Raw genomic sequence first — 23,672 nt, 5'->3', positions numbered from 1 at the left:
TTGAAATGATATTGATACGATCTAGGAAATAGTCTTGCTGATTTTTTAGCCTGGATTCATCTGAAATAATTGGGATTATGATTAGTACTGGGTAATTATGTTAGGAGATGGAGGGAAGAGGGAATAATTTTGTCCAGAGTCTGTTAGTGGAATCTAAAATCTATTTACACCTAAAAGTCTTTGTAATTTTAGTTGGTCCACTAACAAGAGAGTAATTTGGATGTGGTCAAGTTCAGCGGGTACTTGCGAGAAAGTAGATATCGCACTGATCCCCCTAGCGGCGAGTATAGGAAGTTCAGAAATTATACACCAATTTTGAGCCTACAACATTTAAATGATATTATGATTTATTCAACAAAACAATGACGACTATAATATTGCCAAATATCAGAGATAAGCTGCTAATTAAATAGATATTCTTCTTTTCTTTTTTCTTATTTAAGGCACAGGAGAAACTATAGTACTACAAGTACTATAGTACGATAGTATTAAATACATATCATATGAATACTATAAAAATAGAAAATAGTTTAGAGCTTTATACAAAATCGTACCGACACGTTTAAATAATAGGTAATAATATGAAAATATTACTGAGTTAAAAAAATAATTAATCATCTCGATTCCCCAAACTTAACTTCACGTTTCAGCGCGCAGTCTATGTAAACGGCTTCTAAAGTCTTCATAATTTCAATTCTACTTATCAATTACAATTGGAGTATGTACAGTTTCTTTTTCAACTTCTGCAACTTTTTCATCTGTATGCACTCATTTCATAAAGATACTAGCAACCTTCGTGTTATCACAGGCTTCTATTTCTTCTTTTTCTTTTCGACCTTAACATTATCGTCTTCCGAAGAATCTAAAATTATTACTTCATCAGACTTTCTTTTCTTTGTTTCGGTGTTGACGGTTCTCGATAAACTCTCCTTTGACACATTGGAAACCGGCTCACCCTCTTTGCTGAGGGTGATGAAGGTCGCTCTCTTTGGAGCTTTCCCTCCAACAGGTTTAACCGAAAGTGAAGAAGAAGCCGTACTGTTCTGTGCAGTAGTTTCAATCGGACTAGCGTTTAAGTGTTTCTTCATCTCTTCTTGACTGATCTTTTTTGTAAACTGAGTGATCAGAGACACGTTCTTCTTCTCTTTATCCTTGTCTTCTTTCTCCAGTTTCTCTGTGGCCTCGTTGAAAATTGACCTCCGCTTCGGAGTCAGGGTGTACGACCACTGGTTCGGTAAAGGGAGGTCCTCCTTCATATACTCCTTCCTAACTTCTTCAGAAACGTACCAACAAGCCTTCAGATGCATAGGTCCCTCCTCAGAGCACATCATCCATTTACCAATTTCGCAAATCTTTTTCATGAGTCTAGCTTTCGACATTTGATACTCGCTTTCGCCCTCTTTGTTTAAGTAAGCGAGAAACTCTTTTACAAGGAATTTTTTACCGTGCACGTTTCCGTGAAGCAGCCGGATCAAGTCGGGTAGCACTGCTTCAGGAACTTGACTCTTCTTCGAACTCGATAGTGCCGACTGCTGCGAGGGTGTACCACACTCGGTGGGGTTCATTGTTTCGTTTTCAATTATGACTGGTAGCGCGACCGGTATCTGACGTACCCAGGCTTCGTGGGCTGTCAAGAATTCTCTGGTTCTTTCAGGCACTGCAAACAAGAGAACAGCAAATGTAATTAAAGACGAGTAAAGAGCGAAGATGGATGGAGCGAAGGAATATTCACCATTTGGTGGAAATTCATTGTTAGGTCCTCTCCAAATGCAACCAATTATTTTCGGTTTCAATTTTGATGTCTTTCTACTCCTTTCGGATTCGAACTGTTGGCCCAGAACTTTCAACTTGAACTTCTGTGTTTGAGGATTCTATGAGAAATAAAAATATGTTAAGCAAAAGATTTTAGCATATTTTATACGCATAGAAACATATTGTATACCATATCTTCCTCGTCTTCTTCATCGGCTCTGACCTCTTCGTTCGACAAATATCTGAATTATTAAAAATAGGAAGATTGTAGGTGAATAAAATTGCCTCTTATCCAAATCATTGTTTGGCTTACCCGTGAGGGACCATAAATTCATTGTCAACGTCGTACTCGTTGTCTTCTGGATTCTCTTCATCTTTTTCTTCCTCTGAACCATGCAAAGACTCGCCTGGCTCTTCCTCTTCCCACTCTTCATCTGAATCGACTTCGTAATTGAACCATTTCTGAAAGAAAAAAAGAAAACATAAATACTATCTGTTCCATCCGTAAACTGAAATATAAGAGAGTGCAGAGGCGAATGAGTTGGGCCCACGCATCAAGGGTCCTCTACATTTTCATGATTTCAAAGGGTTAAAATCAAGGTGTATAGGAATTCATTAAAAGTCATTATCGTCCGTTTTCCATGCGGTTTATTTTAGTTATGATCACGGCCACTGGATTTCACTGAAGTCTGCCGTGATTAAGCAGGACGTCGGTATCAATGCGACTTCCTTGACGAGCGATATCTCGCCAGCCGTCCCAGCTCTAACGCACGTGCTGCTCCTCTCCGATTCTCTTTAGTCTCCGAGCGATATTCGCGAACGAATCGGTGCTCTCAAAATGTAGATACTCTCTACACTCTTTCTACACCCGCCTCAACTACATAGAAATAAAAAAAGAAAGTCGAAATAATCTTCGACTCGATGGTGTAGAAAATTTCCAAATAATCATTTGGGATTTTAATTATCAGTGAAGATTCAAGGATATGTGTTGAAGGTGAAAATAATGTTTTATAATAGTTGAGAAACAAAGGGGCACGGAATAATTGTGTCGTTTCCCTTGTGAAAAATTATCAAATTTGATTCGATGGTGATTAACGTTTTGTTAAGCCTTCTGGTTTCTTGCGAAAAATCGCGATCAAAGTGAACGCAACTTGGTAGCTTATATTAGTAGCTATTTTTGACCCGTCTATTTAATACGATACCGCGGCCAATTCAAATATTACTCCGAGGATTTAACGATCACCCTGTTCCGCTAGCGAAAAGGTTTCTTCGAACGCGTGATTCGCGTCGATCAATTTCCAACAAAACGGACGACAAAACGGAGCCGTCTCGTCGCGTATAATAAAACGCAATCCACGGTCCCGTGGATCGTGCAGAACGCCGCCGAAAAAGTCAATAAATCGTCAGGTTTTCTCTTTGTGCCGAACGCCGAACGCCGAACGCCGAACGATACCTTCCCTCGATATATCAACGTCCATTTCATCCCCGAGCGGACATCAATTACTACAAGACCATCTCGAGACGTTCATTTATTATTGAAAAGGAAACGTAATATCGTGGATGATCGGTGACTCGAAGGTGTTTGATACGTAACGCGGAAAACTTGCCGACGCTTGTTCGCGAAAAAAAAAGACGAGACGAGACGCGGGGTGCAGCTTACGGCAGCCTAGTAAAGGTGAGTGCCCCTTTTCTGCCATTTTTATTTTATATTAAAAAATAGTGTTTTTGCTATGTACGAGACAAGCAGTAAAAATATCGTAAACTTGTGACAAGATCATCGAAACACCGTCAAACACCATCCATGTCAGCGTTGACAGAGCACTTGATTTTTTTTTTTCAAGCATGGTTGCTCTGTTTCGACGATCTGTATCGAGTCGAGTACCTTTTAAGGGGCGATAAAACGTATCTCACGCTTCTAGGAGAGAGACCACTCGACTTTATTAAATCGTAACTTAAAAAGGAATTACAATCCTAATCAAGAAATGCTGTGAAAGTTCATAAACCCGAAGATACAGCCTCAATTCCACGGTCAGTTTATCATCATTTTGATAAAGAGCCAATTGAAAACATAGTGGCAATAGGCAGAATCAAACGTATCGAATCTCGAAGAAAATAAATTTCAAATTCAACTGGTTTCTTTCTAGAGGTTGATAGAAAAAGGAATCCCTCTAGTTTGAAGGGTTGCATGAGCCGTAACAAGAGCCAGAGGGTAACAGTGGAACGTTGTCTGACTGATGCGGTGTACACGCATTATTTACAGCGTGTTGTCACCCGCCGGGCCATCTGTAATGGCTGTTTTATGCTCCATTAAGATTATGCCCGGTGCTCCTCGTCGTTGCACACCGGAGATTAAATCCCTCTGTGTCGAATTGATTTATTTCCGAATATATTCGGTCCCTGCTGCACGCACTAATCTAACGATCCCTCTTTCTGTCTCCTCGAAACTCTATTAAACTAGCAATTTTCAACATTTATACATGTATTTACTGATGAAAAAGAAGGGAACTTTAGTCCTTGTAATCCAGTCGATAGAGAGAACACGAGCGATTAAATACGTTCAATTTATATCCATACATACATATGTAGCTCTATCGATATACGCTTTTGGTGTTAATGGTTTCAAGCGATAACGCTGATACCATGATTAATGGCATGTAACATCCACAATTACGAATCGATTATGAGATAGCTTATTAAAGATGTCGTAATAAAATGTACAGTATGTAAACAATTTTTCCTTCTTTTTTTTTCAATTATAGTAAACATTGAGTAATGTATGGTTCAATACTGAAACCCTTTCAAATTTCACTGACAAAAGAATACCATGATAGCAAAATCGATAAATCAGTGAACTTCTAAGAAAATTCCAAGACCAACTATGGAATTGTTCTAGTAGACAGTACCCCTAAGATGGTGATTTTAAAGAAAAAATTGAATATAAAAAAGAAGGGGAAATGGAATGTTTCAAACTCATTTGAATAATCAGATGTACATACATGTGGTTTCAATAAATTTGATTCGAGCAAACACCTCGACGATTCGAAGTGTGAAATCTGAAAGAAAGGGAAGAAAAAGAAAGTGGCTCGAGCGATACGAAGATACGCGTTGCGATTGCGACGAGCAAATTGAATCGCAAACTTTTTTTTTTTTTTTAATTATTATTTATCGGTGTGCAAAGTGACGCAACGGGCCGCAATTAATAAATCTCTCCCGAGGGTAGATACCGCGCAATCTTCGCGGCAAAGTCAGATGAATTTCTGACATTTCAATCGACCGGCTACAAACGACGAGGCATTTCAAATGCGTCATTAGATAAACACTTTGTTATCTGTCACAACGCACGTATTTCATGGAAAACCTACCATATGATACGCTGAAGATGGAAAATCTACAATGAACATAAAAAATTAGAAAAAGATAAATAAATAAATTATTACGTGGTAACGTTTAAAAGCGAAGAATTAATCCAATGATATGAATGTAAATTTCTAATTTGGAATGTCAAAAATTCCTAAACTTCATTATCTTGAATTACGATATTGATGCGATTTGGGATTTCCTCGTTCATTCCCAAAAGCGTAACGGATCGTTTGCGTAAAAGATACAAGCATCTCGCGATGAATCCGACATACTGATAAAGAGACATCGATAGATCGATGTCGACGAGTGGTGGTCTGTTTTTCATAACGCGCGCGAACGCGTAATTAGATCCATTAGCGCCGTGCCAGCTATAAGCCGATTATGTATATATCCTCCACCCTTATTCTTTTACTTCAATTCTAACCCCGTATGAAGCTCTTTCTCCCTCCATCCGTGGTAGGTCACGTTGTATAGTGCTTTCAAATAACAAGTGTCAACGATCTAGTTAATACAATTGCAGAATCGAAGGAAAAACGTAAAAGCAAGACATAGATTATTCAAACAAAAGCCATAAAACTTCATGAACGCAAGGTCAAGACATTGCATCGCGTTTCTTAGCTGCAGCCCGTGTTCTTGACTTCTTTGAATTGAATGCAAAATATGTACACGGTATCTAAGGTCAGCCTTCCTCGACACGGATAAACGTACTACAAGCGATTCACTCTCGTTGGTGCCACTGACTTCCAACCATTTTATCGGTGTTGCTTCTTTTCGTTGCTCTAGACTCTAGGTCAAAGTCATCGTACTATACCGATGCCATTATGTGTAGTATACAGTAACAGAGATTTTTGCGAGAAAAAAAGAGGGCGCCGATGTATCGAAAGGGTGAAGAAATAATGAAGAAAAAAGTTGGAAGAAGCGTGCTGCAGAAGAGGTTGACCGACCCGCAAATTTGTCACGAGAAAAAAACCAAGAACTCATGGCTATCGATTCGACAAGGGGCCACGTGCTCGAACGTTCTCCAAATACGATCTGGACCCTCGAAGAAGGAGGATCCTCGTTACGGCACTTGTTCCGATGCTTAGAGCTTCAAATTTCCGGGTTGTAAGCCGTGAACTAATCCTTCGAAAAGAATGAGATTGGTGCAATTCTATTGGTCTCGCAGAAATCTGACGATAGGCTAATAATTATCAGCGGAGGGGTTAGATGGTAATGGTAAATAAACGAGTTGTTAACCGTCCAATTAGCCAGGAAGCCGTTTCGCTGTCGCGCCTGCCGGTGTTCTGGGATCGGCCGCCTCGATCCCTGGGGAGAGATGGCCGGTGCCGTCACCGGGTGGCACAGCCTCGATTATCTCGGGCCGTGTGCCTTGTCACACGAGACTCGTTCGCGTCTTTTCTGGATCGAGATCATCCAGTCGCTGCAGTCTCCACGCGTCCCTCGATCGCGAAGCTACCGAGAGGGTTCGAGAGGGTTCGTCAGGGTGAATCGAGCGACTCTTCGCCACGCGTTCAACGCGTTCAACGCGTTCGACGCGTTCAACGCGCTTTCCTCCCGACCGTCTATGCTTTTCTACCAAAGCAGCGATCAAAGTTCTGGATGCACGATTTAGAAAAATTACAGAGAACAATAGAGAATTTTTTTATTATTTATTACCTTTTAGTAAAGTGAAGGAACTGTGAGAATCTTTGGGGTACATTTTGGGAAGAAGCGTTGAATTACTTGTCGCCTGGTATCAGGAACCTTGCAACGCCGGCATTCGGAAGTGATAATGCGCGGAGGAAGTCAAGACAGTGACTAATGCTCAAGTAATTGCATGCGTAACGCAATTGAAATAAAAAAGAAACCAACGGTGAAAAGTAATTAAAAAAAATAGGAAAGAGATTCGAAGCGTATTGTTCGTTTTTGGAAGAACAGAAATTTTCTAAGGTGCATTGTGACAAGATGATAGAGGATGCTGCGATGTACGATGTGAGTAAAAAGACCGAAGAAAATTAGTTGACATCGACTATAAAACTGATAGCAAATTTTTGACTCGTTTATTATACATATATACGAGGACAGTAGTTAGCGATAGCTTAGTCGAACTATCAGCTAATTAAATGTCTACGCAAATGACCAAATGACCAGTTATCTATAATGTTTCGTTTAAATTAGTACATCACAGCATGTGGTTCTTTCCTCGATATCAGGTCTAAACATTACTGTGTGACATACATGTTACAAGGAAAAAGGAAAATCGTTGAAAAATCAAATCTGAAAGTAGAAATAAAAGTAGCAGAAACTATCTAGTCGCGTTTTACATTTCCCTCTTTCTTTCGGCGCCGATAACTCAAAAATAGAATTGAATGTTAATCAACAGATATAGACCGTTCGAGGCGTATGACTTCTTATTGTTTCGTATCGTCGAGAAAGCAGCGATTAATCCAAGACGAACAACCCGGTGCTTCGTGCAACAATAAAGAATAATTCAACAATCCCTTCTGTTTTTCTTTTTTCCAACTTTCCGGCTCATCATACGTTTTCCTCTTGTCGCAGATGACGGACGAACTGTTGTTCTCCGCTTTGGGTTTAACCACGGACACTGGTGTCGAGAGGCAACTGTTCACCAGCTGGAACACAGTCTCCTGCGACTACGAACCATCTTCTTGCAGAACCACACCACACAGTGACTATTCAGAGACTATCGACAGTCATTCGAATAATTTTGCCAATCCTATACAGTGTTACACGGATCTGACCTGTCCGACGAAGACTTCCTGGAACGAGTGGTCTGATAACACCTCTACGTCTCTCTCGGGTAAGTGGATCTTAATTAACCTTTTAACGCTCCGACATAGACATATCTTGCACAGATTTTATACATATAATAAAACAACCTCTATCATTAGGCTGTCTGAGTGAACTGAGCGAATTAGACTCGGAACTGGAATGGTGTTTAGACAAAAGTTGGAACTCGGGCCTTCCAGAAAGGACACCGTTGTGTACCGCAGGATGCGAGGGTTTCCTACACCTGCCATTACCGAATCCACAGCAAACATTTCAACACGAAGAACCATTATGGGTGCTCGGCATCGATTTGAGAGCACTCGATGATACTATGGAAACGAGTGGAATTGGTAAGTTTCAAGCACCGTAAGAGATAACGTTTACACCAGAATATCGTGTTGAAAACGAGGTAATTTAGGTAGAGAGGGTATTTCGAATGAAGAACTGAACTTTTAAATGATACCGATTACCTTCTGTTCAATACAGATTACAATAATAACCAGGTAGAAGAGAATCTCATCTCATCAGCAGCTGCTGCTGCAGCATTGGCAACTCATGACTATACTAATCGCAATTTCGCGAACGCGGCTGAAGACAGATGCTTTCCTTGCACTTACCAAGGATGCGTGAAGGTACGCATGAGAAATATAAAAGCAAAATTTTCTATATCCTTTCTTATTAACGCTTAGAGTATCTTTCTATTTATTCCAACCCAACCAGGTGTACGCAAAAGCATCCCACCTGAAAGCCCATCTCCGTCGACACACCGGTGAAAAACCATTCGCCTGCACGTGGTCAGGATGCGGATGGCGTTTCAGTCGATCAGACGAGCTGGCAAGGCATCGACGTTCTCATTCAGGAGTGAAACCGTACCCTTGCGAAATGTGTTCCAAGAGATTTGCACGCAGTGACCATCTGGCCAAACATCGCAAAGTGCATAGAAAGAACGCGTATCCATTGTTCCATGCCGGTAGAGGACTACGAGGAGGGAAGATGAACATTGTGCCAACGGAGATATAGCTCTATGATAAATGTGTGATTATACGACGACAGTATCTCGAAGAATTTTTTTCTCCAGTTTTCCCTTCCTCCTCCCTTCCTTTCTTTCTTACTTTTAATGTACTTAATTGAAACACCACCGATTATCCTAATTCGCCAAACACCTTTCTCGTAAATCTTCCAAATGAAATAGAAAACGTTCTTTCAATGACTGCCTTGATGACGGTGTAAAAGAAGAGCAAACGAACGAGACAAAAGAGATTAAACAATACTACAAGAGAGTAGTTTACCTTTAAGACGGTTCAAGATACTGGACTAGATTAAATGACAAACTTTTAAGTGACAATAAATATCATTGAAAATATCTTGGCTTTTTCATTGGATATCTTAATCAATTCAAGATCATAAGTATGATTTGCCCGCAATATGTTAACTCAAAGTGTTTGCGAAAAACTAACATAACTTTGAAATATAAAATACAAAGACTTACCGTATCCCTTGAGAATGGTTTTCGAGACTTAATATTGCGACTCCGCTTTCTCCATGTACCCCAATACGGTGGCCGTTGATTTTCAGAGAATTGAAGCAATTTTGCTCGATGTTTTTCGAAGACGATATTCTGATTCACGATGTTCGACGTGCCGTCGTTTTCATCGTCTATAAGTAAACATGAAGTAATTGACGGTAATCGGTATAATACATATTTTTTTAAAGGAAACGCGATGCTTACCTAATATAGTTACAGCGTCCTCTTTTGCTTCAAGCGGCCAAGTCTTTGTTGATTTGCGTGAAATGATCTTTTTATCTTTGATCTCGCTAAGATACAAATCTGATATTTGCATATTTCCTTCATTACACTTTTCATCCAATAGTAATTTCTCTTTCTTGTTTAAAGTTCTTCTAGAGATCGGAGCCATTTTCATGTCCGCTTTTACTTCAAAGGGCATGAAATTTTTCACTTCCAGAGTGCTTTCTTCTTGGAAAGATTTTTCTAGCTTCTTGGTGACGAAAAAACTGGTGAAATTTGATGCTGCTTTTTGTTTTTTACGCTCAGCTTCTAGTTTTTCCTCCTCTTTCTTCCTTTTCTCCTCTTCCTTTTTTTTGCGATCCTCCTCTCGAGCCTGTTTCTCTTTCAGCTTTTGCCTGCAATTATATTCGTGTTATTTTCAATTTCCACAATGAAGATTAAACATACATAAATGAAATCATAGAAATTAGAAATATTCCTACTCAATTTCTTGTTCCTTTTTCTGTTTCCTCATTTTCCTTTCAAACAATTTTTGTTCTTTTTCTGCTTTTATCTTGTCCTCCCTTTTTTTACGCTTCATTTCCTTTTCTTTTCGCCGATTATTGCGATCTTCCTCTAATTTTATTTCTCTTTCCTGATAAACAAATAACAGAATGTATCATTCCCTTGTGAAAAAGAAGAAACTGTTTATGATTATAAATATTACAAACTCCGAATTTACCCTTCTCCGTTTCTGCATCTCTTCCTTTTTCTTAATACTTAATAATTTCTTTTCCTGTTGCGTAGGTGTTAATTTCGTCTTCTTTATCTTATCAATTTTAGGAGTTTTTGAACTGTCAGAATTCATACTTTGTTCTGTATTTGACTTTAAGTGGTCACCCCCTCTGTCATTACTATCCGACGATAAATTTACAACATCAGAATTAACATCGCAAGAGTCATTAACTGCCCCAACTAGTTCTTCTGCTTTCTGTGATACATTTGCATCAGTTTCTGTATCAAAGCTTTCATTAACAGATTCATCTTTTTCCTCTAGCAAAGGATTTTCCTGATCATCATTAGCATCATCTTCTTTTGTATCAGTCTTTTTTAAAAACTTTGTTAAACAGTTAGATTTTGATTTATCCTGTTTTTCTATTTTCTTCTGCTTGGTTGACAATTGTTTTGGAGTTGTAGATTTTTGTACAGCATTCACTTTATTAGATGTATTTTCCTTCACACTCTCAATTTCTATACTTTCTACAATTTCTATATCATTACTATCCATCCTTAATGTTTCAACTTTAGCATCATCTTTATTGGAAGCTGGCTTGGAAACTTTAACTGCCTTTGGACTTTTACATCCCACTGAAGGTGATGACAGCTTCCTCTTCTTAGTTTTCATAACATTTGGTGATTGAGTTGGACTCCGTATTTGAAATGGTAATTGCGCTGAAACAATATTTTACATTGTATACAAGTCAGTTAATTTGTAATTACTTTGATGACAGCACAGAAATTAAAAAACAAGTACCTTGTTTCATTTTCTTTGTTCTGATCGGAGTAACCGCTTCAATCATACAATCATCTTTTTCGTTGGAATCCGTCATTTTCATCTTATTAGGTCTTTAAGAATGCAAAAAAAATAAAATCAGACCAAAGTCCATGTCTGAATAAAAATAATAAACGATTAAAAAAAAAACGATTAACCTTGTCTTACCTAAATGCTTTCAATTGTAAACTTTTTCTTACAACATAACAACGACTGACAAGATCTACAACAAATCTGTCAATGGCACGTTACTATAACCTAAACAATAATTTATCAGTCAAACAACTATGATGCGAACATTAATCGATCATATATTTAATACGTATAAATTTCGAGATTGAAATGTTATGTACAATTGTACAAGTTTTATAATTTAAGGAACTACTTTCACAAATACAATAAGTTGGACGCGCATAACTGGCATAACTGCCGGATAGGAATTAGACTGAAAATCCGCGGGAAAGTAAAACAGTGGGAGGGATAAAATTATACCTGATAGCAATGACTACAGATCCATCTGGATCTGTAGTCACTGCTGATAGGTATGTATGTACATCCATAAACCTACGGTTTATTAGATTTGTAGATTCAAAGTTTCAAATTCAACGATGAGAAACCTTTTCTTTATATCAATTTACACTCTCCAGATTTATAATAACATATGAGCAAGATTTTAAGTAAAACTTATATTTTGAAAAATCGACAAGAGGGCGCTCAATTTTGGAGAGAGTGCTTTGTCCACTTTCTCCGCTAGATGACTCTTTTGTTGATAATTTCACGTTCGATGAATATCGGATACCGATCGGACGGCTTACGAAGCCGTTTGGTCAATAAGAAGCTTCTCGCGAAACTTGAGAAAGCATAATGTGCATGTGATGCGAACAGCAATATCGTGTATCAGTGCGGTACGCGGTGCATGTTCAAAAATTTTATCGAGGAGGAAAGAAACAGCAATGAAACTGTGTGAGAAATAAGAGAGGAATGTGCTGTTCCGAATCGTGAAAAGCAAGAAGTTCCAAGAGGGTGTTTTTTCCTATAGTTAAAAGGAAAGGTCAACCCTTATCCGGATTCTATACAATGTACCGGCGGCCCACACCCACTGACTGTTTGTTCTTTAAATTTAACCCCTTGCGACGTATTCGAGGGTAGCATGCCGTGTAAGTACTATGTGCATCTATTATCAATACTGTCATTACTTGCAAGGTAAAATATCATATATATTATGAAGTCGTTTTATAATAGATGCGTTTCACGATCGAACGATGATTTTACAATCTGCAGAATAATCTTATCGTAAAATCGTTCTATATTTAATGTTTAATAAGTACATAAGTATATAAATTATTTTTCCGGCCTAATAGAAAGGGTTGCGCATTCGACAGATATAAAACCAGACATTTATGGAATAACTAGTATTTCGAAAAGTTTTCATGAACGATCGAATCGTGCATTGCGACGTTTATCATTAACTCCTGACTTGAATACGAATCGAAATCGATTGACAATATACTCGATGCATTCTCTATAATATATCTCGTATTTACAACAGTACATATATGTATACTCGATGAATACAAACGATGATTTCATTACTGTCGGTCAAATTGATCAATATTAATCAATCACGTAGAATAATGCCGATGATTTTATTGTCTTATAACTTTTATATTCATAAACGTTAATGCGATTGTTGTTTCAGAAATACCTTATAGTAATAAACAACCTTAGAAAATTCATTTCTACATGAATAAGTTATATCTATGACATAATCTTGAAGATAATAACATTGAATTCAACATGTATGCATTAAAAATGCAAACTGCCTGTCAGAGTGAAGCCAGTGGGGAGCCAGAAGATCCTAGTAGCCATCACCAAGAACCTGTTAAACCTCCAGTACAAGATTGTAGTTCGTTTGACATTGTTAGAGCAACACAGGTAACAAAGATTTTAATCAATACAAGAGTAGGTATTTATGTATTTTACTTATTTTAGAATATTCTAATTGAAATTTTATTTTCTTTAGTATGGAGCTTTGGATAGAGTAACCGAATTAGTAGAAGCTGGTGCTGATGTAAATCAGCCAGATTCAGAAACTGTAACATTATTACACTGGGCTGCGATAAATAATCGAAAAGATATTGTAAAGTACCTAATTGCAAAGGGAGCTGTTGTTGATGCAATTGGTGGTGAACTTGCTTCCACACCGTTACATTGGGCTACAAGGTCTGTTATTTCAACTTTCATAATATGATAGCAGATCAAGTACAACTACCATAATGCAAATCATTTTCAGACAGGGCCATTTACCTACAGTTGTGATATTAATGAGAGCAGGAGCAGATCCAACTCTCAGGGATTCAGAAGGATTTTCATGTATTCATTTAGCTGCACAATTTGGCCATACATCTATTGTTGCTTATCTAGTCGCGAAAGGAGTAAATCCGAATATGCCTGACAGAAGTGCAATGACACCCCTTATGTGGAGTGCCTATAAAGTTAATAGGTAAATGTGGAGAAATAACAAGTATCCCCTTAGAATCATATTATATCGATTACATCGAAGTTTTCTCTTTTATAGTTTAGATCCGACACGCTTGTTACTGACCTTAGGAGCGTCTCATTCGCTTACGGATAACTTACATGGCAATACCGCTTTGCATTGGGCTATTATAGCAGAAAATAGTACAGCAATATCGACGTTAGTTCACCATGGTGCATCGTTAGATGTGCCAAATATTCGGGATGAAACGCCAATGACACTACTGGGTCGTCATATCGGCGCTGCCTGGTTAGGACATAAAATTAGTCAAGAAATCAGAGAAAGGCAGGGCAGAACAAGAACATGGTGTAGAGATAAAGTATGTGTATTTAATTTGTTTACTTGTTTTATGTTCTTCACATTTCTTCATATCTCGAATTCTACTTTCAGAGAATACGCTGGTACTGTATGGTCAGCACACCATTTATAGTTTTCTATCTAATTGGAATGATTCTTCAGTCGGGATTGGATTATTTAGTGAAATTAGGTGTCTTTGTTACTCTTTACATAGCACTATATTTAGCTAATCATTTTGTCTTTGACGAACGATTATTTCATATTATACCAATGTCAATTTATTTGGCTACAAAGGTAAGTTTCAAATTAGTTATTTATCATTAAATTGAAGTATAGGAATTGAATAATGCTGTAGCAATTCCATTATCAACTTACATGTATCTTAGATAGCTAACAAAAGTAGCTTATCATACAATTTTAGATAACATATATAAGTAAATCCAACAAAAATTCTTCGATTGATATCATTAACGGCTATCAACGCTTTTAGTACTTTTTAATTATTATGATACGAGTATGATTCGTTTCGTCCTCTTCACTTGTTACAGATGTGGATATACGTTACATGGATCTTTTGGTTAGGCATACATGCTGCCTGGTATTTATGGTTACTATTAGCGGGTGGATCAGTACCGCTATGGATTTGTTTCTTACAATCCTGGAGGGGTGATCCAGGTGTGATCACAGCTACACATGAAGACAAATTAAATGTAAAAATCTATATTTTCAATTATATCAATTGTTATAAATAAAATACGTGTTTTAATTGTATTATTTTTTTAGACGATTATAGAGTTAGCAGAATCTGGCGGTTTTGAACTACACTCATTTTGCAGTAGTTGTTTAATCAGAAGACCTATGAGGTCTAAACATTGTTCTACGTGTGATCGATGCGTAGCACGATTTGATCATCACTGTCCCTGGGTCAACAATTGTATTGGTAAGTTAATAAAGATAAACCTATTGTAAGATTGTTTTTTTCTTTTTTTTTTTTTTTTTATGGTAGTAATATGTACGCATAAAATGTAGTAACTTTGGACAGTCTAATCTTGATCTATTATCTTAAATGATATAATTGCATAATTAATTTTTTAACACATCTTTTCTTTCTGTAAATTACGTTTAGGTGTGCATAACCACAAGTATTTTCTGGGATTTTTAGCCTCGCTATTAGGCCTTTGTATTGTTGTTTTATCTGCTAGCGTACAGTATTGGCAGTTTGAGTGTTGGACAAATTTAACAAATGGCCATACTGCTGATAATTACCTAGTCGCTGCAGCTACATGCGATGCTTGGGTAATGTGGGTCACAGCAAACACGTCTCTCCATTTCTTCTGGGTTGGCACGCTATTAGCTTGCCAATGTTATCAGGTTTGTACAATAAAATAATACTTATTTTTTATTATATTTTATTTCTACCAGACGAAATCGTTCATATTAACGTGTATTTTTCATTAGATTATGGTTCTTGGAATGACGACAAACGAGCGTATGAATGCCGGACGGTACGCGCATTTTAAACAAGGAAATCCTTTCCATCGCGGTGCTATCCAGAACGCAGCTGATTTTTGCAATATAAGTTTCTGTGGTATAAAAGCAAAACCCAGTTCAGACTGGTTACACAGTTTTGATCACAAACAAAGCATCGAAAAGTTACCTCTACTCGCTACGAAAGACAACTTCCAATACATTTAGGATTTTTCTAAATGGTCAAACAACTGTTACGGAAGATATGTAATTTAGCCATCAGAAGCTAACTGTGTCATATCATGTTAATGCCTCAAGTATTTCTGGGCTACCAAAGAGTTACTACAATATCGGAAGTGACTTTTCAGAAAAGGTAGTGATTTTATGCATATACAGATTTGAATTGCATACTGTAAACAATTTCCTACAGTCAGTGAATATAAATTTTAACATTCATCTACTGTAAAAGACTGTTCTTACGACGTAAGTATGCATATCCCACCTTTGCGTATTCTATTTTCCAAATATGAAATAGAAAAACAAGTTGCACAAGTACTTTGACTCTATTTTTACAAAAGAAAATGATAAGAAATTTCATTTTTTTTTTTTTATTTCCTATATACTTCGTGTAAACATAACATTAATACAATTACTTTACTTTATAGTGCATTGTAAATATCTATATTTTCTTTTCTTGTAATCGTAACGTAATCGTTAAATATGTTCGTTTTTTCGTTACTCTTTAATACTTTATATCCTAACGGGCGGTAGGTTCAATCTATAAATAATTTACTCGAGAAAAGTACAATTTTAATCGTACTGAAAGACGGAATATCTTTATAAAAAAAAAACCATGACAGTCGGTTCTATAAAATCATTGTATAAGGTATTTTTATCAATATTATTTATTACACTTATTTGTACTTTGTAGGTTTTAAGCGTTGTAGAAATTCGTAACAAACACTCTGAACAGCAATATTGTCACAATTTTTGCTAATATCATAAAATTTTCATATTACACATAAGGAATTCAGAATTAATATATAAAGAAAAAAAGGTGTAAAAAAAAAAACCAACTTCGTAACTTTTAAAAGCGTGGCATATTCATAATGAAAAGCTCGTGGGTAAATTTTAATTAAATGAAAGAGTCAAAGATTATGCTATATGATTATAAATATTACTGTTGGCTATTCAATCAGTTTTTTCGTACTTATAAATAAGTTTACCTGACTTAAGTGCCATGCTTCTACTCTTTAAAAGACATCCACATACACGCGTTTACACAACTTTATGCTCTAACTTTATAAGAATTGATTAACGTTGGCTGTTGTATCTAATCTATTATTGCATTACGTGAAAATGAAGTTTTAATGATAGCTATATAAAATATTTACATCATAATATGTATATAAATTGTTTGCATCTGTTTTGATGGATGTCATACTTTAATGATACGGTAAAATTTTCAAAGAAATATCTTATCAATTGTGAGTAGTAAATTGAAGAAAAAAGAAAGCAAGAAAAAAGAGAAGAGAAACAAAGGAGAAATCTAATACATTTTTGTACGATAATTACACATGTGACGATAGAGATATTATTAGAAAATAATCGTCGAATATTTTACATTCCAAAAATGTACTTCAGTTTATAATTGCGAAACTTTATGTTTAATCTGTAACGTTAGTACGTTGTTAAGAGCATATACTCCCTTTTGGTATGAATATCTTCAGCATCATTGACAAGTATAATGATTAGATTTCACTGTTAAGGTTGCAAGTGCTATGTCAATTCCACTTTCTAGCATTATTGAGAATACTAATTATTGAATATTGGTACTGTAAGAGTTGTGTTCCACGCACAATTAATGCAGAAAAATAAACGTTTACCGATTAATTGCATCCTTAACAGGATACACTTAAGTATATTAAAAATCTAATTTACCAACGTTTAAGTAGAAATGAGTCTATGTATGTAAGATATATTTCTGTCAATGATTGCACGAACAAGTTACTCTAATTGTTAACACTCTAAAGAAGTATGTTAAAAGAGTGCGTATGTTCTTAACATTGCATTTCCAATAGGTGCCTAAATGTCTGATCATTACCTTATAAAAATTGATGAGAATAGATCAAAACTTTAAATGTATTTTAAGCTTATACCGTAATAAGTTTTTAATAGTTTTTAAACAACACTATGTTTCTTTGTTAAATCTTGATTAAGCATTATTATATTTCCGATAACGACTAAATATAGCAATTATGTTTTATAATTTCATCGTTCTTAAGCCGTTCATGTGTGTACGACCAATTACTTTATACACATTTATTGTACATAATCAAACTTGTTTTCATTCCTAATGGTTTGGTAACTTCTTCCAAAATCTTTAATGTACGCGTGTACAGAGAAAAACTAACATTCGGTACACTTGTCCAACCATCGTTAATTAAAAACAAGTTTGCAATTGTTTGACTGATTGTACAGAATGTTAAGAGGTATTTGTACAAAAGGTTGAAAGGTACATATAAGATTGAATATAAGATTCGAACGATGATATTACAAACACGAATACTCCACGTCAGAATTAATCCAAGAAACATGTGTATAAATATTATAAATACAAATGTAAGTTAATTTGTAGCAGACACTATTGACTACTTATGCGAACGTATTTCTCAAATATTTCTTTTGACCGAGTGATAAGCATTTGGTATTTAATGTATATTTCTGTTTCTAGTCCGATTGATATTAAGCTAATTTGATATTTAGATTATATTTACTTCGTGTGAGCAATCAGATGCACTGAAATTGTATAGCGAATAGTTTATTCGTTTTCTAGGCAAGACAGACAAACAAATTCTATACTTAATGGTCCGTTATCAACGAATAAAAAAAAAACAAAACTGTATTATAACATTTTGAGAAACATACACGTAACAAACAGATAAACATAAAGAACTTTTATAATTAAGATTTTTAACGTTTTATTTCTAAGTTGCGAACGAATTGCTTCGAAGAACGTATAAAGGATAAATGAAGCACCGATTAAGACACAAAAGAGAAAGATTTAGAATAAATAAACACATAAATGTTTAGAATTCTAGTTGAAATTTTTGACGGAAGAAAAAGTAATATTAGTTGTAAAATCTTTTTGTGACCTGTTAAGAATTTGAGAATTATAAAATTCCTCGCAAGCGTTATATCGTATAGATGAGATTACTACTATTCTATTAAATCATACTAAACTAATTATACCATTCTACTTCCAATTCAATTTGATGTAAATAATAGTGTCTTTTACTTCGAATAATGTTTCAAGAATGAATAGAATTTTGAGAATTTTGAGAATTTTAGGGAGGGCAGGGTGTAAGAACTTTTGGTAACTGATAAACAAAAACTGAATCAAAATTATTATGTGTTTATAAAAGAAATAAAGAGGAAAAATATTATTTATTTATTTATTTATTTATTTATTTATTTAAATTTAATCATTATTATTCCACAAATACGTTTCACGATTTGTGTCGTTTTCATTGTGATCTCAATTCGAAAACATTCCCTTCTTTGAGAAACCAATTTCATTGTATTGGCAATCAAAGTATAAACATATGAATGTAAGGAATTATCCTTATTCCTGTCAATTTGACAGTTTAATTTTCTTTTAGTTCATGTTACTTTAATTTCAGTTTTGTTCAGTTTGTTTTAAAGAAATGTGTTTATCATGGTATCTGGGGAGGATTGTACTTATAATGACACAACAGAAGCTTCTAATATAACATCTTTGCAATCGGATAATAGTTGCGTAGTTAATACCAATTTCAAGGAAGCTGAATTTGTAAAGAAAGAGGATAATACTTTTGAACAATTTAGTCGTATGTAAAATAAAAATTTAAATAATAAGCTAAAATTTGTAATAATTTAAAAACAAAAGCTTGTACGTTTTGTAAAACAAACATAAATTGTACATTACACATATGCAGATAAAGATTGTAAATGTTACGGGATACATTCACCACTGAACCATGGAGTAGTTTCAGAACATTGTGGAAGACCCAACACAGTACAGGAATTACCTAAGGATTTACAGAAAAACCAATGTACAATGAAACAAATTCAATCTACTGCACCGTGTTTATGCCGTACCCATAAAATGTAATATAAACATTTTTATTTCACACAGCAAATACTGATTAAATCTTATTTTTTTAGCAATGCCTATACTTTACCCTTAAAACACAAAAATGGTAATTATTATAGCTTACCGAATTTTGTTAAGTTTGTACCTTAATCTTTGCTTCATATAAGTAAGAACTCTGTACATTCCTTATAATTATAAATCGTGTATTCCAATTAAAATAGTTCAAACTAATTGCTTATCTTTTTTTTTTTTTAATTCATTTCAAGCATATCTAAAATACGAGTTTTTAGGTCCACATTCACGACCATTTTGGTGTCGTTTTAAGTGGAAATGGCCAAAGAAAACCTATTTAGAAAAAAAAGATGCAATGTACGAGGTAAACTTAAGATCATCAAAGTGTGCTCATTATAACAAGGTGGAGTAAAATATTTAATCGTTAATCTATTTAATGCTAAACGTAAAAACTCAATGATATATTTATGCACAGCCCTTTATGTACTGTGAAATATCAGAAGGGATACCTAATAAAAGAAAACAGAATCCTCCTAAAGTAGTAAAACCAGAAGAAAAAGAAAAAGGGAAAGAGATAAAAGTGACTGAAAAAATTGAAATCTATTACTTTGATCACGGGAATTCTGCGTAGGTACAACTACATCAACGTTTAAATTTAAAAGATAAAAAATAAAATCTATTTATGTTTAAAAAATTAAATACCTTTTTATTAAATTATATTTTGCTTAGGTACTATCGTACCACGGATTCACCACCGATACTGGCAACTGAAAAATGTGCCGAGAAGACTGATCAGGCAGCAACACGCTTCTGGGCTGAAATATTTGGAACAATTCATATAGGCACCGCTTTCGTAACAGCATTTATTTTACAATTCCTCCGATTCATACTTTACAGCGTAATCAGACCCCTGACTGTGGGCATCTTGCAACTGTTGGCAGATTACTTCATAAAGCCTCTTCTGTCCATCATATTCAATGCATTGATACAACCAGTACTGATACTGTTATACAACATTGCAACCTCTTTAAGGGATCTTTGCGAACCTATCGCAGAGGCCATGGGTCTGTTCTTACGCGAACTTGCTAATGTCTGTGCGGCAATTAGAATTGTGGAAGTTAAACAGGGCACTGCTCCTTCAGCTGTTTGCACTTGATCGGTACATGTAAACATATTCGTTAAAAAAAAAATGAACAAAGAAATAATCCGTGGTTCTCTTTTCATTATTTAGGATTTAGAAGGATGGAACAAGGTTGAACAATGTACCTTTATATTGGTTAGACAGATGAAATCATTGCATTCTTCATGGTCCAAGCTTATCCTCTGGATGCTTCTTAATAATAAGAATAATTCTTATTATAAAACTACAAAGTAAGTTGAAGCTGTTTCAGCTGGTAACTGATATCCTTCTTAACGTTTCCTTTGCAAAATAGGGTGATATCCAATTAAAAAACAAACTGAAAATGACCCAGGAACAGCTCGAACGCGGCTGTTCGAGTTTCAACGAATATAACACATGCCTTAACACCAGGTATATATTTGGTATTACTTGTAACTTTACAATATTATTATCGTTTCATTCATTTTTGTTATTTTTCTTCTTTTTTTAAATCTTTTCTTTAATAGTTTTTACAGAACAAATTATTCCTCATAGCAACTAACTTTGTCAATAATAATAATCAATAATCATCCTTCGTCTCTTTCGTATATCTTACTGTTTAATAAATTATGTACAATCTCACAAACAACAAACGGAGGAACCTAATTACATCATGTAGTTGTTTCACACTTCGCTATGTACAGGTACTACTGGTTTTTACAGAATTGCGCTCTCGCTCCACCTGCGTGTATAATCGTTATCCTTAAACTCTGTCGTTCGCGTACTCTCTAATTAGAAAAAAAAAAAAGAAAAAAGGAAAAGGAAAAGGAAAAGAGAAAGAGAGATAGAGAGAGAAAAGGAAAAAAAGAGGGAAAACAAAACGCCTATCGTCACCTAGTCTCAGGAACTGCAACCTCTTGTTTACTGTGCATCGCGATCTAGGTGGCTGTGGTCGGAGTCTCCTGGATGGCTAAGGTCTGTGAAGGCGCTGATGATGACGTCGAGTCACCTGAAATTTCAATATTGTTCTTAGTATAATATTAATTGACAGTGGTGATCGATTATTGATGATCAGCTCTTTAAATTTAAGCAACAGCATAAGACGGTACACCTCCTATATGGTAAGCCTAATTCTAATCGTCCATCAGCACGTGACAAAGATCCTATTTACGTAATTGCGTGATTATTAATAAGTCTTATCGGTGATGTTTCTCCTTAAACTGTAGCATAATCCTATTACGATAATACAGACCGTTCACGAGCATTATGTAACAATATCGATCCTTAACAGGTAAAACTCACCCAAGAGAGCTGCCTCCAAGTCCCCTAAGATCTCCGTTTCCTTCGGATCGATCAGGTTGAAGCGTTGATTAAGGAGCGTGAGGTGGGCAAACACACAATTGAGGTGAGCGTGCAACCCCAAGAGTGCTACCTCTCTGAAGTGGCAGTGGTAAATGTGTGCCACCACGTGGTACAGTAGCCGCAGGATCTTACGCACTATCGATTCGAACGAGCTAGGAAATTCATTTGCTGGAACATCCAAGAGAAATCGACCAATTAACGTGATTACACCCCTACGTGCCATGTATACACGTCTGTTTTTTTTTTTTTGTACCGCAGTCTACCAAACGTGTGGACATAGCTGTAATTTAATTTCTGATTATTTATAGTTGTAAATATATAGTATTATGCGACGAACGAAAAAGATTTTTCAACGCAAAGTCAAAGAAAATGAACTCACCATACTTCGTAGGAAATATAGTTTCGTCACTAACGGTGCGTTGTGTAAAAGTCATAACATAATCTATATATTGTGGCGCTGCCACTCTCGTTTTCTTTCCCTTCTCATCGAACCACAGATAAGTTCTGAAACGATAAGAAATCGAGTTACTCTTGAAGAAAATAGTAAGGGCGAGAGGGGTGAAAGCAGAAGTAGTCGTTTAAGAAATGATTTCCTTTATCCTTCCTATTCTACTTGTATTTTCGTTACTTCTACTTCGTCTTCCTTTACATTTTGAACGAAGAAATCACCTTAAGCCAGGACCAGTCATGTCGGGACAGCCCGTCATCGTGCAAAATTCAGATATCGTTCCGTAAACGAGGTTTATGTGATCGAATAGTGCCAGGGTGTGAGAGGCCAGCCACTCGTTGTAGTCCAAACCTGGTGGTAGATCGACCAACATCCTCAGGTCCAGTTCTGGCAGCTGCCTTTCAAGAGCCGCCTCCTCGAGGTACAATTTCGGATCTTCTGTGGTTCCCGCATCCTTCTCCTTTCGTCGGGCTTTTCTATAAGCAACGTGAAATCGCTCTTTCAGATCAACTAACTGTTCTCTCCTTTCGATACATATTAATTAACGCGTTTCTACACTGATCAAGCAATAAAGCAAATTATTGCTTAGCAGAGGAGGTTGATATTGAAATGATTTGTGTCTAATTTGCGAATCTTTCGAGTTTTTGCAACGAAACGCGTCAATTTTCTTCATTTTTTTCTTATTGTTTCATGTATATACAAGTTTGTAATGATTGTTGTGTATCGAATACTGCTCTGAACTTTGTACTTATTTTCGTTTTTCATTCAGATTTTTACGATAATTGCCAGAAGGTGGTAGAGAACGGGTTTAATAACGATGCGGAGGTATTACGTGAATTAATAAAATACCAGCTTAATTTCAGCAACGACTCCGAATGTTACGGATTTTGAACAAGAACAGTATAACCGTGAATAGGTGAAATTTCATTCACGACCGAATGTGTTGTGACTAAAGCACAGATGTGCAATAATTTTACTTGCAAATGGTAACGAGTATTGCCGTACGCCGTGTGAATTTCATCGGCAAAATTTCTGTAACCTCAGCTGCGAAACTAACCGTAAACATTATAAATATTATTCAGGTGATATTTTTCGACGCGTTGCAAATAATTTTCACGGGAGTTAAAGTCTTCTGATTGAAATGAATTACGTCG

The 23,672-nt window shown here is 35.9% G+C and overlaps 5 protein-coding genes across 12 annotated transcripts in view; 3 read left to right on the top strand and 2 right to left on the bottom strand.

Annotated features, from left to right (window-relative positions):
• Positions 1–347: 347 nt before the first annotated feature.
• On the bottom strand, positions 348–11,632 carry LOC117611888 (Chromatin assembly factor 1, p180 subunit). The gene is made up of 10 exons (XM_034340313.2): positions 11,328–11,632; positions 11,142–11,233; positions 10,350–11,059; positions 10,111–10,262; positions 9,611–10,023; positions 9,371–9,537; positions 2,066–2,214; positions 1,943–1,994; positions 1,733–1,871; positions 348–1,657 (listed from the first exon to the last, which is right to left on the bottom strand). The coding sequence occupies exons 2-10, from the start codon at positions 11,221–11,223 to the stop codon at positions 813–815; spliced, it is 2,709 nt and encodes a 902-aa protein (XP_034196204.2). The 5' UTR covers positions 11,224–11,233; positions 11,328–11,632; the 3' UTR covers positions 348–812.
• LOC117611891 (uncharacterized) lies at positions 2,830–9,237 on the top strand. 2 transcript variants are annotated; one of them, XM_034340319.2, is made up of 5 exons: positions 2,830–3,427; positions 7,651–7,912; positions 8,004–8,231; positions 8,368–8,513; positions 8,602–9,237. In XM_034340319.2, exons 2-5 carry the CDS (start codon positions 7,651–7,653, stop codon positions 8,899–8,901), a joined length of 936 nt encoding a protein of 311 aa, XP_034196210.2. In that variant the 5' UTR covers positions 2,830–3,427; the 3' UTR covers positions 8,902–9,237. The 2 variants fall into 2 exon arrangements, with proteins under 2 accessions (XP_034196210.2, XP_034196209.2); XM_034340318.2 differs by lacking the exon at positions 2,830–3,427 and adding an exon at positions 6,562–7,083.
• Positions 11,633–11,926: 294 nt separating the features above from the next.
• On the top strand, positions 11,927–16,037 carry Hip14 (palmitoyltransferase Hip14). Of its 3 annotated transcripts, none has more exons than XM_034340314.2 (10): positions 11,927–12,316; positions 12,859–13,094; positions 13,183–13,382; positions 13,453–13,662; positions 13,723–14,017; positions 14,089–14,289; positions 14,544–14,705; positions 14,779–14,935; positions 15,122–15,366; positions 15,454–16,037. In XM_034340314.2, the coding sequence occupies exons 2-10, from the start codon at positions 12,957–12,959 to the stop codon at positions 15,688–15,690; spliced, it is 1,845 nt and encodes a 614-aa protein (XP_034196205.1). In that variant the 5' UTR covers positions 11,927–12,316; positions 12,859–12,956; the 3' UTR covers positions 15,691–16,037. The 3 variants fall into 3 exon arrangements, with proteins under 3 accessions (XP_034196205.1, XP_034196206.1, XP_034196207.1); XM_034340315.2 differs by having other exon boundaries at positions 11,927–12,362; XM_034340316.2 differs by having other exon boundaries at positions 11,928–12,316; positions 13,738–14,017; positions 15,454–16,035.
• Positions 16,038–16,106: 69 nt separating this feature from the next.
• LOC117611890 (uncharacterized) lies at positions 16,107–22,129 on the top strand. Its single transcript, XM_034340317.2, has 9 exons — positions 16,107–19,331; positions 19,440–19,611; positions 19,669–19,703; positions 19,888–20,012; positions 20,085–20,236; positions 20,339–20,768; positions 20,841–20,980; positions 21,043–21,140; positions 22,000–22,129. The coding sequence occupies exons 1-6, from the start codon at positions 19,181–19,183 to the stop codon at positions 20,763–20,765; spliced, it is 1,062 nt and encodes a 353-aa protein (XP_034196208.1). The 5' UTR covers positions 16,107–19,180; the 3' UTR covers positions 20,766–20,768; positions 20,841–20,980; positions 21,043–21,140; positions 22,000–22,129.
• Mob2 (MOB kinase activator 2) overlaps positions 21,043–23,672 on the bottom strand; it is a 27,194-nt gene continuing 24,564 nt past the window's right edge. For 4 of the 5 annotated variants that reach the window (XM_034340320.2, XM_034340325.2, XM_034340322.2 and 1 more), the window contains 4 exons: positions 22,740–22,994; positions 22,450–22,574; positions 22,011–22,238; positions 21,505–21,717 (listed from right to left, as the gene is read on the bottom strand). In XM_034340320.2, the coding sequence (XP_034196211.1) occupies positions 21,647–21,717; positions 22,011–22,238; positions 22,450–22,574; positions 22,740–22,994 (679 nt within the window). In that variant the 3' untranslated portion in view covers positions 21,505–21,646. Of the gene's footprint in view, positions 21,451–21,504; positions 21,718–22,010; positions 22,239–22,449; positions 22,575–22,739; positions 22,995–23,672 lie in introns of those variants that run through there. The other variant, XM_034340323.2, reaches the window with a different exon arrangement.

This window comes from Osmia lignaria, chromosome 10 (assembly GCF_051020975.1).
Source record: "Osmia lignaria lignaria isolate PbOS001 chromosome 10, iyOsmLign1, whole genome shotgun sequence".
NCBI classification, from domain to species: domain Eukaryota; kingdom Metazoa; phylum Arthropoda; class Insecta; order Hymenoptera; family Megachilidae; genus Osmia; species Osmia lignaria.
Note: the sequence above shows the minus strand (reverse complement) of the source record. Positions and strands in the feature narration are given on the sequence as shown.

What these genes read in the sequence shown, in the direction of transcription:
- LOC117611891 (XM_034340318.2), top strand. Translation starts at nt 7,057, where the DNA reads ATGATAGAGGATGCTGCGATGTACGAT. An exon ending in AGGATGCTGCGATGTACGAT is followed by an intron (nt 7,084 to 7,650) that starts GTGAGTAAAAAG and finishes CTCTTGTCGCAG; the next exon opens with ATGACGGACGAACTGTTGTT. An exon ending in CTTACCAAGGATGCGTGAAG is followed by an intron (nt 8,514 to 8,601) that starts GTACGCATGAGA and finishes CAACCCAACCAG; the next exon opens with GTGTACGCAAAAGCATCCCA.
- LOC117611888 (XM_034340313.2), bottom strand. Translation starts at nt 11,223, where the DNA reads ATGAAAATGACGGATTCCAACGAAAAAGATGATTGTATGATTGAAGCG. An exon ending in GAATTTATGGTCCCTCACGG is followed by an intron (nt 1,995 to 2,065) that starts GTAAGCCAAACA and finishes TTAATAATTCAG; the next exon opens with ATATTTGTCGAACGAAGAGG. An exon ending in AAGAAGACGAGGAAGATATG is followed by an intron (nt 1,872 to 1,942) that starts GTATACAATATG and finishes TATTTCTCATAG; the next exon opens with AATCCTCAAACACAGAAGTT.
- Hip14 (XM_034340314.2), top strand. Translation starts at nt 12,957, where the DNA reads ATGTATGCATTAAAAATGCAAACTGCCTGTCAGAGTGAAGCCAGTGGG. An exon ending in ACATTGTTAGAGCAACACAG is followed by an intron (nt 13,095 to 13,182) that starts GTAACAAAGATT and finishes TATTTTCTTTAG; the next exon opens with TATGGAGCTTTGGATAGAGT. An exon ending in CTGGGTCAACAATTGTATTG is followed by an intron (nt 14,936 to 15,121) that starts GTAAGTTAATAA and finishes AATTACGTTTAG; the next exon opens with GTGTGCATAACCACAAGTAT.
- LOC117611890 (XM_034340317.2), top strand. Translation starts at nt 19,181, where the DNA reads ATGGTATCTGGGGAGGATTGTACTTATAATGACACAACAGAAGCTTCT. An exon ending in TACTTTTGAACAATTTAGTC is followed by an intron (nt 19,332 to 19,439) that starts GTATGTAAAATA and finishes ACACATATGCAG; the next exon opens with ATAAAGATTGTAAATGTTAC. An exon ending in AGTGTGCTCATTATAACAAG is followed by an intron (nt 20,013 to 20,084) that starts GTGGAGTAAAAT and finishes ATTTATGCACAG; the next exon opens with CCCTTTATGTACTGTGAAAT.